Raw genomic sequence first — 15,686 nt, forward strand, 5'->3', positions numbered from 1 at the left:
GCCTCCAGTAATCTAATTCTATTTACTGACATTTGATTACTGGGAAAGTCCAACTGCGTAAGAACCCATTTTAAGTGGACACCTGGGGAGAAAAGCTTCAAATTATATCAAAACATTTTAAGAAAAAGAAGTTATATACTCACCATAACGTTCTATGTTTGTAGTCCATCTTGCCCTTCATTCTTACATGTGGGTTTGGAGCCGATCCTTGGCTCCGACTCGGCCGATTACAAAGCTCAAAGTCTCTAGGTTGGCTCGTGGCAAGGAAGGTATCCCATAATGCAGTGGTATCAATCCTCAGATCTTGTTTGCTGCTAACTATAATAGAAAATAGTTACACTGTACCTTCAGGTAAAGGAGAAACAATAGTGAAATGTCTCTAACATAAGGAAGGAGCAAAAATTTCCTACCAGGTCCTCTAGGACTATATGGATGGGGGGGGGTTCGTAAGAATGAAGGGCAAGATGGACTACAAACATAGAACGTTATGGTGAGTACATAACTTCTTTATGTTTATGTTACATGTGGGACAGCGTCCCTTGCACCTTTTTCTCGGGTGGCTCACGGGAATACACTCCTGAGCACCGTGGAACCAAAGGAAGCTCTGTCCCTGGAGGCCAGGTCAATTTTGTAATGAGTAATAAAGTATGTGGACTTGCCCAAAGTGCGGCTGCACAAATAATATCCATTGAAATCCTGGCTTGAAAGGCAGTGTTTCTTGTTATTGGAAGAGATATAAAAGTTATGCAATTAGAAAGCCAATTAGATAATGTGATTTTACAGATTGGCATACCCTTTCCTGTCTCTAAAAAGGATATGAATAACTGGTCTTACTTCTTTAGTTCTGTGAGGTAGAACCTCAGTTGCCTATGTACTTCAAGTTGGTGAAGTCTGTATTCTGCCTTGTTGGTATGGTTAGGGAAAAATACTGGAAGTTCAATAGTTTGGTTAATATTGGATTGGGAACAAATCTTGGGGACAAAGGAAGGGTTAGTTTGAAGAGAAACCCTTGTCTTTATGGAAGATCAAATAAGGAAGCTTGACTGAAAGCACTTGTAGCTCTGAAACTCTTCTAGCTGAGGTTATGGCTACCAAAAGAACAGTTTTCCAAGAGAGAAATTTTAAATCGCAAGTGGATGAAGGTTCAAAGGGTGGTGAGATTAAGTGTGAAAGGACAAAATTTAAATCCCAAGGAGGAACAGGTTCTTTACATGGAGGTCTCAGTAAGGAAGTGCCTTTCAAAAAGTCTTTACACAGTCTATGTGCCATCAAGTTAGGCATATGCTGTCCTAAGTGGAAATTGGAGATAGCTTATAGCTGAACTTTAATTGTGGCGGCGGCTGAGCCTTGTTGGAAGAGTTCTGAAAGGAAGTCTAAAATTGAGAAAATTGGGGCAGTGAAGGGATCTATGTTTCTGGTCTGTGCCCAAAAAGAAAATCTTTTCCATTTACTAGCATATAGTTTTCTGGTAGAAAGCTTATGAGAGGATATCAAGATATGTTTTACTGCTGGAGTGAAATCGTGAAGCTTGACTAAGGTTGGAAGTGGAGCAGCCCAGCTGTCAAGTTGAGGGTGTGGAGAGAGGGATGGAACGTTCCTGACATATGTGTCAGCAGGTCTGGAACTGGGCCCAGAATCCATGGATCCTCCAGTAGATGAGGCCTGACAAAGGGAAACCAAATCTGACAAGGCCAGTATGGAGCAATGAGAATCATCTTGTTTCCCAAGGACTTTGCTTTCTGAATGACTTTTGATATGAGGGAAAACGGGGGGAAAAGCATAAAGAAATCCCGAGGGCCAACTGCGAACAAGTGCGTTTCTCAGTGTCTCCCCCAGAGGGGGGATTAGGGCAAAGTAGCTGCTGCATCTGGCACTCATAGGGGTGGCAAAAAGATCGCAACAAGGCTGGCCCCATTTGCGTAAGATCTCTTCTGTTACGTTCTGATTCAGAGACCACTCGTGAGGCATCAAAACTGCGCTGCTGAGCTTGTCGGCTACCACACTGGACTTTCCCGGGATTTGCAGTGCGACTAGAAAGTGTTGGGAAGATATTGCCCACTGCCAAACCCTCAGAGCCTCTCAACAAAGTGGATATGATCTGGTTCCTCCTTGTTTGTTTACATACGATACCACTGACATATTGTCTGACTGGATTGTAATCGTCCCTAGAGGTAGAGAGTTGTGGAGTGCTTGCAATGCCAGAAGCACTGCTCTCATCTCTAGAACACTGACGTGCAAATGGGCCTCGTATTCCTGCCATATGCCTTGGACTGTCTTTCCCAGGTAATGACCCTCCCCACCCTGCCTGGGAAGCATCCGTGGTCACAGTTGATGTGGGACGAATGTTCTCCTGATGGTTAACTCGTTGGACTGAATCCACCAACGAAGATCCTTCTTGCAAGTTTCTGTTATTATGACTGGGTGAGAAAGAGGAAGTTCCTGAAGTGACCACTGGGAGAAGAGTAACCACTGTAGAATTCTCACATGCATCCTGGCTAATGGAACAAGGGTTATGGCTGAGGTTATTGTTCCCAGTAGTTTGAGCACTATCTTTGCTTTGACCTTACGTTTGAGAAGAAGAAGCAATATCTGTTGTTTGACATTCACAATTCTGCTGGCGGGAAAGCATGCCATCATTGAAACGGTGTCTTACTTCTGCGCCTATAAAAGTAACATGCTGACAGGGCGACAAGGCAGATTTCTGAAAGTTTATTGTAATGCCTAGCTGAGCACAAACTTGTAGAGTCATGTCTCTGGCCTGTTGAAGTAGATGCTTGGTCGTGGCAGTTAGGAGCCAGTCATCCAGGTAAGGAAACACTCGGAATCCAAGATGTCTCAAGTGAGCCATTACTACTGCCATGCATTTGGTGAACAATCTGGGGGCTGTAGTGAGACCTAAGGGCAGAGCACGAAACTGGTAGTAACTGGCTCCCAGCCAGAAGTGTAAGTGACTCCTCGATGCTCTGTCCATCTTTATGTGGTAGTACGCATCTTGGATGTCTGTCAAGCACATCCAATTGTCTTTCCCTAAAAGGCGGAGTATAGACTGCAGTGTCACCATTCGGAACTTGGACTTCTTTACTGATTAATTTAGTTTGCTGAGATCCAACATGGGCCTCCAGTCCTCTGTTCTTTTTGGCACTAAAAAGAATGTTCAGTAAGTTCCGAATCCTATCTGGTCTGCAGAAACAGTTTGGATGACTCTTTTGTTTAGCAACTTTTGAATCTCTACAGTTGCTTGATCCCTGTGATTGGCCGGAACATCCGGGATTTTCCTAGTTCGAGGAGGGGGGTGGGAGAAGAGTATGGAGTATCCTCTGGATATTATATTTTGTACCCACTTGTCTTTTGTGATATTGTGCCAGGCTTCTGGGTGCAAAGATAAACGTCCCTCAACTGGCTCCAGAGTAGCACAGTCGGGCCTCCTTTCAGGAGCGCTGATAGGGACGCCTGCGAAAGGAATCACGGTTGCCCTGGTTCTGCAGACCCCTTCTGCCTCTAAGACGGTGTCTACCATTATTTCCTCCTCCTCTGCCCCTGGGTAAGGAATTACCTTGTGCATCTGGGAAAAATATCTGGGATTTCTTGAACCACATCTTCCTGCCTTTCTGCCATCAGAAGGGGCATTTGTGAAGGCAGACAAAGTGTTCTGCGAAGTTACACAAGTGCATCCAGGAATGTCTCCTCAAGGAAACTCCTGAATCTGCTGCCTACTTACTCCATCTGCTGAGTATGATATCAGCCTCATAGAGGAGTTCACAATGGAGTTTAAGGTGGATAACTGAGCGATAACCTTTTCTGGTACCCCTCAGCTGAAGTACATGGTAGAGTATCTCCTAGTTCCTTTATGAGATCATTCTGAAGCCTTGTAAAATGGGTAAGACAATTCAGATCTAAGGGTAAAAGCTGCTGAAAAAAAAACATGCTTCCCATATCTGTTGATCGTTCAAGACTCCTTATTCGGTGGATGGACAGATGAGGATGTCTCTGCAAGCTCCTTCTTGGTGGCTGCTGTCACCACCATAGCATCTACCAGGACACCTTTTGTTAAGAAATCCTTTTCCTTCGGGGCTGAAAGAGATTTGTTTGGCCTCCTAGGGACTGGCTCCATAGTGTCAGGGGATTCCCACGCCTTTCGACTGAACAAATCCATGAGCTCGTCAAAAGGCGGAGATACCCAAGAGGCTGAAGGCTGAGATTCGAAAGCCTTCAGGTACACCGACTCCTCATCAGAAGGGGTGATGGTAGGCCAGCTGCCTCTCTGCTTTAGGATCTCAAGAATATCTACAAAGGAGATATCATCACAGGATGACCGAGGGTACCCTTCTGACTCCTCGAGGTCAGTGTCAGAAGTGACAGACTCATCGGGGGATGCTTCCTCTTGCATGTTTTCTTCCAAGGAGGCTTCTCAGAAGGGTATTCTGGGGAGGTCTCGGAAGAATGGGGACCACCCAGAGGGTGTTCCTGAGGCTGTGGATCTGTGGCGCCAAGATAGAGGCCGGTGCTTTTGGGAGAAGAACATTAGCATCCTTGCGCAGAGCTGTAGATTTGGCCAGCACACTCCTCATCAGCACGAAGGCTGACCTCCCCAACTCCAAAGACACCACCAGTTCCGAAGAAGCAGAGGTAGCCTCTGGTTCCAGGGAGATTGGCTCCAACACTGATGTAGGAGTCGAGCTCAGGCAAGCCGACGCACCAAGAGGTAGACTCGGAACCAGAGAGGCTCAGGTCCGAGAATCCCCCTCGGGGCCGATTGGTGAACTTCAGCTCCTAGGCACTACAGACAGCACCGAGAGTGTCGGAGCAGATATAGGTTCCAAAAAAGCCACTTGGGGTGCCGGAGATGAAGGTTCTACTGCAAGTGATACTGAATATTCTGGCTCCGATAGACCGGAATGGCTCAGATGAGGAACAGTAGGGGTTGACAAGGACTTGAGTGGCTCCAAGGCCAGTTGGGCAGGAGCCAAGAGCAAATTTGCTAGCCCCAGCGCCTTCATGAGTCTGCACACCACCCTCTTCACATCTTCATCCGACAGGCTCCTAGAGGACCTGGAAGAAAGGGTTGGAGAGCGAGATCTCTGAAAAATAGGTGATCTCAGTGTAGGGAGACCAGTGGGATATCTGATGACTGGCTCCGAGCTACAGAATCATTTTTCGGCTTCGAAGTACTTGGGGCCAATACAGGCACATCAATCGTAATAACCTCAATTGGTTCTGAAGGCAGTGGAGCCGATGAGGTGAGAGCCTTGGTGGTTTTTGAAATTTTCTCAGGAGGTCCAGATTTCTCGGAGGACACTGGAGAAGACCTTTTCACAGTCTTTTCTTTCCTGCTAGAAGGAGATCTTGTAGATTGTGAGGAGGAAGAACTACCCAAATCCTCCTCAAAAGGATGGTTTTAGTTGACCTTTCCATATCAACTTGTTTTTCCTTTCTTGAAGGACTCTCGAGCTAAAGGAATGACAAAAAGTACAAGTCTCCTGCAAGTGAATGGCCCCCAAAGAGTACACACAGACACTATGCCCATCCGTTATGGACATTTTCTGCGTGCACTTTTGGCATTTTTTAAAGCCCAAAGATTTATGGTCCTTTTCTTTAGATTCTTTACTCATAACTGCTGGCAAAACAATGCTAAGGGACAAAGAAGAGATTAGTTACGTTCTCTAACTAAAACGGAGCATAACTATTGGGGGGAAAGAACAAGCACACCACAGGAAACCAAAGAGAGGACTAGATCCTCTAACATAAATGGCCTAGCCCTGCTCAAAGAAGGAAACACAGCACACAATAAAGGCAAGGTGAGATTAACAGAGGACTAGGTCCTCTAACTTAAATGGGCCTAGCCCTGTAGAACGGAAGGGAAATACCAACGGAAGGAGAACGTCAATATTAAGAAAAGGACTAGGTCCTCTAACTTAAACGGGCCTAGCCCTTGAACAAAACGCTTCACTAAAATACCTAAGCCTAAGGAAACACACAAGGGAATAGGTTAAATAGCAACACAACGGACTAAATAACAGCAAGTCCTGTAATTCAAATACACGCTATAAGACTAGTAACGAACCAACAAGGACTCAACAGCAAATACTTTTTTCTTCTTCTTCTTTCAGCTTTTCCCGGTTAGGGGTCGCCACAGCAGATCACCTGTCCACTCATGATTGGCAGTGGAGTTTTATGGTGCCAAGTTGCCAGCCCGGCACCCAACCTTCCACGGAAGGCACACACATGCACACACTCATGCCTATGGCCAATTTAGTGTATCCAATTCACCAACAGCATGTCTTTGGGATGTGGGAGGAAACCGGAGCACCCGGAGGAAACCCACGCAACCACAGGGAGGACATGCAGACTCCGCACAGAAGGCACCCCAGCCGAGGATCGAACCGGAGAACCTCTTGCTGTGAGGCGGCAATGCTAACCGCTGCACCACCGCGGCTGCCCACACAACAGCAAATACTAAATATAGGTAAACTAACAGGCATCCTGTAGTGGTAGTTAGTTAATCTATATTTAGTACTCAACAGCAAATACTAAATATAGATAAACTAACTACAGGATACCAACAAACAGGCCTGTGGAAAAACATCTGCCAAACAGTTGACAAATCAGTGACAACAATTTGAGAATAAACTAGTGTCTAATTAACAGTAATGCTACCTAAATTCTAAATAACAGTATTCTATCTATCTATTAACTAACTACTAAGAGCAAACAGTCTGCAAATATGAAAAAAACGTCGAAAAAGATTTAAACTTAGCCACGGCCAAGAAGAGCACTCCTGAGCTCGTAAAGTGGCAAATGAGATCTGAGGATTGATACCACTGCATTACGGGATACCTACCTTGCCACGAGCCAGCTTAAGAGACTTTGAACTTTGTAATCATCCGAGTCAGAGCCGAGGATTGGCTCCGAACCCACATGTAAGAAGGAAGGTGAGATTTTACAGTCTTTAAAAATAATACAAAAACAAGTACAGTTTAAATAATTATACCAAATTAGACAAAATAAGAAAACATTGGTTAAGAATAGATACAAGTTATATGACAATGGTTTAATAGTTAAATTTTAGCCAGTTTACAGAAAAATTCAAGGTAAGCTAGTATAACACAAACAGGAATTGCAATATGAAGTGAGAGAAAAGCAGGCTTATGGTAAATTTAGAGAGAAAGCCAGTGCAGAGAAATTGATATAAGCAAGGAAGTGTGTGAAGAAGGGACAGCAAAAACTTTTCAAGAAAAATCTGCTTCTGTAGCCTAGTCACTCTCAGTTTAAGTGAATTCATGTGATGACAAAATATATAATAACTGCAGTTTTAAGGAGTCATTTACCTGCTTTTGTCAAAGTAATAATAATAATAATAAAAAACAACAAATAAAAACAAATAGCATGGTTGGCACAATGGAAAGATTATTCAAGTCTTGTTCAGAACAAGCACTGTCCAAACAGAAATATCATTTACAAAACAGCATGTTCTGAAACTTCATGTACCAAGTTCTTTTAATTGTTGCTATAAGCCAAATATCAAAGGCACTCAGAAGGAATAAACCAAGTGTATTGTCCCACACAGTCCTTTATTGTGCTTCAATACATAAACACTTAAAGGATCACTGCATTTTCGTCTCAGCCTATCAAGACTTCTGTTGTCATGTCAGATCTGTAAGATAAAGTAATTGGTTAACAGCTAAGGATAATGTAAGAGGCAGTGAACATGTGGAGATACATAGGATGCTTCCACCACCTGCTTCAACTTCATACTGAAGTCTGACTTTTCACATGACTCAAACACAAGAGTACTTGTACGTTTTTCATGTACAGTACTGCACACACCTAGTATGCAACACCCATATCACTTAACTTTAACACAGTATGTATATGTATGCAGTGGGTGTAACATTTAGGTCCTTCATTCTTTTCTTCTCTCATGTGATTTCTCTTAAAGTGTCACTCTCTCCTGTGTTTGGGTGATATGTCCCATGCACCTGTGGTAAAGGATATGTACATTTCCATTAGCTCCTGTTACTGATATACGCTCCAACTGGGTTTTAACTGCAGGAAAACATGCCAACAAAGACAGAGAATTATAAACTAATGCAGGGAAGTTTGGGATAGCCCACAATGTGGCCATGTGGAAACATGCACTCACATAGAGAAGTTGTAAGCCTCTGCAGGATGTGGATCACATGCCCTCCTTTGTCCAGTTGTGGGATTAGGAGCATTGCAAACACTCTCACTGCTGGGATGCCAGTGAAGGCATAAAGCACCCTCGCGGTAGCCTGAATGAGGGCCCCCTCCAGATAGCACTTGCCCTAACAATGGATGAAATTCTAGATGGTGAGAAACGAATGGGCATAGAATGACTTGGGGGAGTATTTTTATAAATGGGTAAATGGTGCCAAATGGCTAATATTGTTAAGAATACAATGGTTAAATCTACTACTAGGTTCCATTTACATATTGACTCCACTTCATGCACATATGTAAGACTATCAAGAATAAAGCATTACTGGTCACTTAGAAACGTTTTGCAGCACACTTGCATGTTGCCATACTGTTACTTCTATGCAATAACCACTAAAATTCAAAATGTGTTAAATAAAATGGTCCCTACTTTTGAACATTTTCATAGGAAAAAAAAATACATACCTGTTTCTGTATCTTTTGAATGTCTAACATATCCAGTGCAAAGATGGCATCCCGTGCTCCAACATACAAAACACCACTATCTTCATTCAACAGCAGTACTGAATAGTTATAAACTTCAGGACTTCGGAACATTATTAAATCTGTTTCTGTAACCAAAGTCAGAAGTGCAGAATGAGATAATACAGGACTCCTCTGCTTATCAGCTACATCTATAATTCTAATTAAGCATAAGTCACAAGGATATGTGGTTAACAACAATGCATTTTAAATAATTACTCTCAGCATACTTGAAGTTTAAGTCTTAAGATTAAAAACAACATTATACAATGAATGAATGGTTCTTTGCATCTTCTGTACTTTAATTTTCTTAACTAAAATAAATGTGGCAAATGCATGACATTCAAAAAAAAAAAAAAGTTCTGAGCCACAAAAGTCAAGAGACACACTGCTCCAAGAAAAAGAATAACTGGGGAAAAATCCACAGTGTACTACTCAGTCCTACATGAAATATAGTCCAAAAGCTATACAGTTTGCAACTTGTTGGTTGGTGCACTAAAATGTTTAAAAATAATGGATTAACTGTACATTGTCACCCTATTCAACATGGTGCTAACATACAGATAATGCCTGTGAAAAACAAGTGCTCTGCTTCACCACAATACATTAAGCTGCCATGAAGCAGGGACTGAAAAAAAAGACCACCATTTTTACGTCACTAAATGTGGCTTTGCTGTTTAGCAAGTATAAAATAAAAAAATGAACAGTAAAAAAACAAAGCAGGAGGTAGCAGCCAAAGCTATGTAGAATAACAGCTTTATTAGGAAAATAGGTGAGTGCTTTCATGGCACCAGCCACTTCATCAGACAATCAAAGAACAGTAAAAAGTACAGTTGTGTACCTACCATAAATGTAGATGTTCGAGTGTATTCACTGTTGCAGTCATTACAATTGGGCTATCCTGCTGGCAGGCTACCCGCAGTCAGCCTGAGTTCCAAAGTCTAGGTCCGGTGTCGGTTGCTGCCGCCTCTTCCCTGACGTCAGTGCACCAGGGGTATATAAGATGCAGCCAACGCCATTTTCTTCAGTCTTTCTTGCCGCGCAGTGCCCGAAGCAAAAGCAGTTCGCAAGTGCCGGTCGGCCGACTCCTGAAGTTTTCAAATCCGAATTTCAGATCCAAAGTCTTCATTAAAGCTAAGTACCCCGTTGGGGAAACTTTTTCTTGCTCCAGACCGATGTCAGAAAAAGTTAATAACTGTATTTCTTGTGGGAACATCACAGCATTTATACCAAGCTTATCATTGCCATCAACTACCTAATTAACCCTTAAAACCATATACCTAGTATAAAAAGTTTTATACCTAGTGTGAAAAATTTTAAAAGCTTAAAATTAACAATAGAAACAGCATATCACATCATACAACTTAATACATACAATATAAAAGTATAAAAAGTCGAGGGGGGAGGGGGGTACTACCTACTATTTATTTAAATCTCTATTTAGAAGAATGGGTTTAATATTAATTTTGTCATTCAGGCCTACCCCAATGTTAGCTCGTAGCCTTATAATCCATTCTATTTCCCTAGCTTCTAACCCTATTCCTAACATCTCCACCTCTATTGTCGGTATAGACTTTATCTATTACAAAAAATAATAATTTGTGTGTCTCATCATGGTCCCTCACATGCCTGGCTAAGGCATTTGTCTCTATTCCTCTGGTGATATCATACATATGCTCCCTCATCTGGTCTCCCAGCCTTTGCGTCGTCATTCCAACGTAGAAGGCAGGACAGACTGTGCAGTGTGCCAAGTATATAATATTCATACTGTCACAGTTAGCTAATATTCTGAAGGTAAACTCCTTCTTTAGATCTGAATGTAGAAATCTACTTCCAGTGTCAATGAAGGTGCAATAATTACATTTATTACAGGGGAAGGTTCCATAACTGACTGCATTTTCTCTTCTTGTTTCCATGGGTTGTGGTCCACATAATAATCTTTTTATAGATTTTTTATTCTTAAAAGCAAATCTCAGGGTCTCACCTACCAGCCTTTTAACATCATCATCAGCACATAGCATATTCCAATTTTTTCGATATACTTCCTGTAGAGATCTAACGTTACTCGAGTAGGATACTTGTACTCTCTCATAGGTTTCTGACTAATAGTTCCTCCATCTGTGATGGCATCCATATCTAAAAAATATGGCTTACCTGTTCCTTCCCTTGCCTCAGATGGACCCACTAATGACTGCTGTGTCTCTCTTTCACTGTACCCTCTATGTATGAACCTTTCCTTCATGTTCTTGATCTCTTCCTCATACTTAGTTTGATTAGCTGTGAGTCTTGATGTTCTCAGACCTTGGCCTCTTACAGCGTTCTTAAATAGAATTAAGTAAAGCTTTTATTACTACTTACAGTACTGATGGAAAACAAATTAGGAACATTTTGTTTCAAAATTAGAATGTTTTTAGAGTGGATGAGGAACTGTTCAACCTACTGGGGAATGATCCAAAAACTGCACATAAAAAGGGATAGGAATCTCAAAGACATGCTGAAATATAATAGTTCAAAGAAATTGGGGTATAATAGGGGTTTGAACAAAGGCACCTTTAAATGCAGTGCATGTGTACAATAAAAATACATTTTAGAAGGCAACTGAATTTATTTGAATGAGAAAGAATGGGTTAATAAGAATGACTATTACAATCACACTTCTAAATGGGTAATTTATGTCATTAAGTGTTAGCCATGTGCAGGTTTTTACACAGGAAAAATTGGAAGAAAAGTCAAATAATGGAATTACGAGCACATATATGTTACTGGGAAAATAAATGGAAAAGTGCATTGGGAACGCATGTTAGTGAAAACCCATGACATTCTTTCAAATTCTGGATGCTTGATTCCAAACAATTCGATCCAAGAGGGGGCCATGGAAATTAAAACTTGAAGCTCTTGAACTTAAATGGGAGTAAATCTCCTGGACTCAATAACACTATTTGTATTGATACTATTTTAAAATTAAAACAACTGAAATTGCAGAAACTGTTAGTAATTTTGTGATTACTGGTGGTGCCTTTTAGAGTTTCAATATATTAACATAAATCAACAAACGTAGTAGGTTACATTTGGTTAGTATTGCTTTAAATGATGGCTACAAATGAATTGATTTGATGATGTGATTTTGCAATCTGCTATTTAAATCATTGCCAATTCAGTTAGCACTGTTCTGAAGAAGTCCTTGATTGTCTTGGACGAAAGTGCTTAACCTTTTTTATTACTGGCTTTTATTAACGTTTTATTAAAGTAAATTTTAATTTAAAGTATGGCAGTGTTTTGTGTTTTTACGGCTTATTTTTAAGGAACTTGTGTATGTGTTTTGCGGTCCGATAAACAGGGGCTTGCTTTGTAGTTATTTGTTTTATTTTACAGCTCTATTTCTGCTGTTTTTGGTTTGTACCATATTCATCCAAGTATGGAATAGTTCTGGGATAATAATCAACAACAATGTGGGATCGATCCATCATTAATGAAAGCACAACACTTGCAACTACCACATTTGGACATAAGACCAAACCCCTTGGTGTTAAGAGTGTAATTTACTGTAGGTTCATCCCCCAATAAATTATTTATATCAAAAGCAGTGTTCCAATTTGCATTAATGATACCACTTACATTCTTGCTATCAACGGTGCATGGTACAATTAAAGATGTATTTTTGCTTTGAGTATTTATTAATATACTTCAGGGGGTTGTTTCTAATATTCTTGTCTCTCAAAACTGGACCATTGTTTAAAAAAATGGCCCACTGTTTGTTCCACAATGTCTTCCTATTCTTACTTCTATAAATAATTTGTTAATTATATCTAAAGGATAGCCATTTTCTAGAAACATATATGTAAACTTCATGGTTTCACTTAGATAGTAAACATGAAAGTCTTGTAAATTGACCTTTAACAATACTCACTTTGGATGGTATGGGTGCCAGCTATTAAAATGTAAGTATATGTTTGAAAAAAGTTGGTTTATGGAATTTTGTAGAAATAGATTCATCACCCTCAGTCTTGTAGCTCTTAACATCTAAAATTTAATTTCTCTAGTAATCATAGTATAAGTTAATCACAACAATTCTGTGATAGTACCCAAATGATGAATAAACTTGAATAAACTCCTTTGCTCTTTCCATCATACCACACCATATACTGAAAATCATCAAAAAAAAATGAAAAAACATTATAATGTACTTATAGAACGCTGATGCCAACACAAATTATTTTTCTTGATAATGTAAAACTAAACTGGCATAAACAGGGGATGATGCTGTCCCCATAGCCACTCCTGAAAGTTGATGACAGCATTGCTCTGCACAATAAATATAATTTTGCAAAAGAACAATCATCCTTCAGTCAATAAGCAAACATCTCTGTCTGAAAAGTTTTAACCTTGCTTACAGAAATACCAAACCAATCCAAATCCACACTGTGTGGTATACAAGTAAATAAATCTAGAACATCAGCTGCCATGAAAACATGTTCTCTGTTATATTCAACCTCTCCCAATATGGACAAAAAATGCCAAGAATCTTTTCAGGATAAACCTATCACTGAAACATGTTCAATTTATAATTTATAAATGTATATGACTAAAGGTTCCACCTTGAAATCAGTGGCAGCTACGATAGGGTGAACAAGTTGATCTAGGATCGATTTATGAAATTTGGGTATCCCAAACATCTCAGGAATAACATCACTCCATCACTGAACTATGTTTTTCAATGTATTATCTATAAATATGTCTAAAGGTTCCATCTTAAAATCTGTGGCAGGTATGATAGGGTGAACAAGTTGATCCAGGATCAATTTATAACTTTTGGGTGTTCCAAATATCTCAGGAATAACAGGATTTTTAACCAACAAAAATTTTAAATCACCTTTGGGAATAGACTCATTAAATAATAAATCATTTAAAAAGTAATTAATTTTAGATTAACAAATAATTTAATTTTTATAAATTTGTTCGTAAACATCACTATACAATAACACTTGTATCATTTTCACTGAGCAGTTTATATAGTCAATTATCCCCACTGTCCTCCTTTATCTGGTTTCATTACTCTAATGTATTTACTGTGGGAGGACATACAAAACTTGTTTTCGTGAGTATGACAAATTCATGAAATAAGCATTTTTTTTTACATCTGAAACAATTCTGGATATCTTGTCCACAAAATGTTTTGAATCATGCAATGGCTTCATTTAGTTGTTGTTTAAATAAGCTTTTCCTTTTGCTGAAAACATTCTGTACTTCACTAGAACTGTTAGCAAACATCACAGCTAAATTTAAATTTCTAGTGTACAATTTCAAACAAGTGTTTTAGCCACATCATCCACGTGGTCAAGTACAAACAAACAGCCTTTCTAAAATAAATCAAAATGAGTCTCACCTATTTCCAAAGAACTATAACTGTAAATAGTGAAACCATTATGGAAGTTCACCACATCATATGTAAGAGAAATAACATTTAATTCCTCCATTGGTTCCTTCATCTTGTTTGGTTCACAAACATTTGTGCCATTTTGTAATAACTGTGACCCGTCCTGTTCTGTTTGTTCTTTGGACTCTCCAAATGGAGTTGGCTTATGTTCACCTGTAAAAAGAAGTAATGGTGTGTAATCCATTGCCCCCCCCACTGATGATTCATGCTCTCATGTCCTGGTAGAATCATGTCCAAATGCACCATTCTTGGAAAAACTGGTAAGCTTATTAGGTGGAATCAATGGATAAGCTGTCTTACTATCATATGCTCTTTTGTCCCTTAGTAAATTCTTCTTATGTGTTTTAATGATGTCAGCCTGGCTTTCCACTTTTTTAAAGCAATCCTTGTAATCATGTTCACAATTAATATAAAAACAAATCTTTACTGAAAGTTCTTTAATTACCATAGTTTTGGTGTTAACAAAAATCAAAGTGTTCATGATTTCAAATCCTGTCTTATCAAATAAGTCCAACAATGCATTACGTGCCCATGTGAACAGTTCTATCCCGTTAATGAATTTATAAATTCTTAATCCTTTAGTTACACATTTCAATTTTACGCATTCCCTAAAATACATATTGTCCAGTTGTAGAATGTATGAAATTATAATGTCTTGCTTTATCGACTAGCTGTAATCCTCAGTGATTTAACAAAAAATAAAATTTCTTGAAATTATGAACAAGAATATGAGGCATAAAAAGAATGCTCTGTAAAATCAGAGACAGCTGGGGGAGTTGCAATGCTTTGCACTGTGTGATTTTTTTTCATTCATTTGATCAATGACAGGTGAAAGGTACTCAGTTAAGAAGGTGAATGTAACTGTTGGGTACATCTGTGTTTGTGTGTGTGTATATATATATATATATATATATATATATATATATATATATATATATATATATATATATATATATTTGTGTGTGTTTGTGCTTCTATGTATATGTCTGTCCGTGGGTATGCACGTGTCTTTCTGTGTATATGTGTGTCAGACTGTCTCTGCATGTGTATCTGCATGACATTCTGTGCATGTGTGTGTGTTAACATTAAATACTTATATTATTTATGTTCTGGGTATAAACTACTTCTTACAACAGCAAATTTGAAACATTAGGCAGAGGTACTATTTCACCTCAAAAATATAAAAAAATGTACATACTTCAAAAAAGAAAACATGAAACAATTTAACAGAGAACCCATTATTTGCCCAAAATAATGCCCTCTAGGATGGATCATATTGAGGAAATAATGTCCTTCCAGGGGTGTAGTGGCCCCCTGCTGGCCATTACTTACCCAGTAAATCCATCTTGTCAGGCATTATTGCTTGCATACTACACCTTTCTTTTCCTGTTTGTTCCTAATTAAAGTAATCTGCAATGATTTCCACCAATTTGTTTCACTGTGAAATCCATCAGGAAAGATCCAATTTTCATTACTGCTACAAATGTTTTGTAGCATTAAGCAGTCTTTTCAAAAAAAAGAAAAAGAAAAAAGGGTTATATCCAAGAGTTAGGGC

General features: G+C 39.5%; 1 protein-coding gene across 5 annotated transcripts in view; it reads right to left on the bottom strand.

Moving 5' to 3' along the window:
• Positions 1–15,686, bottom strand: part of SEMA4D (semaphorin 4D) — a 1,587,330-nt gene that overhangs the window by 1,226,534 nt on the left and 345,110 nt on the right. For all 5 annotated transcript variants that reach the window (XM_044064318.1, XM_044064319.1, XM_044064317.1 and 2 more), the window contains exon 3: positions 8,641–8,786. In XM_044064318.1, coding sequence (XP_043920253.1) covers positions 8,641–8,786 — 146 coding nt within the window. The remainder of the gene's footprint in view (positions 1–8,640; positions 8,787–15,686) is intronic.

This window comes from Protopterus annectens, chromosome 2.part2 (assembly GCF_019279795.1).
Source record: "Protopterus annectens isolate FY-2018-M chromosome 2.part2, PAN1.0, whole genome shotgun sequence".
NCBI lineage: Eukaryota > Metazoa > Chordata > Ceratodontiformes > Protopteridae > Protopterus > Protopterus annectens.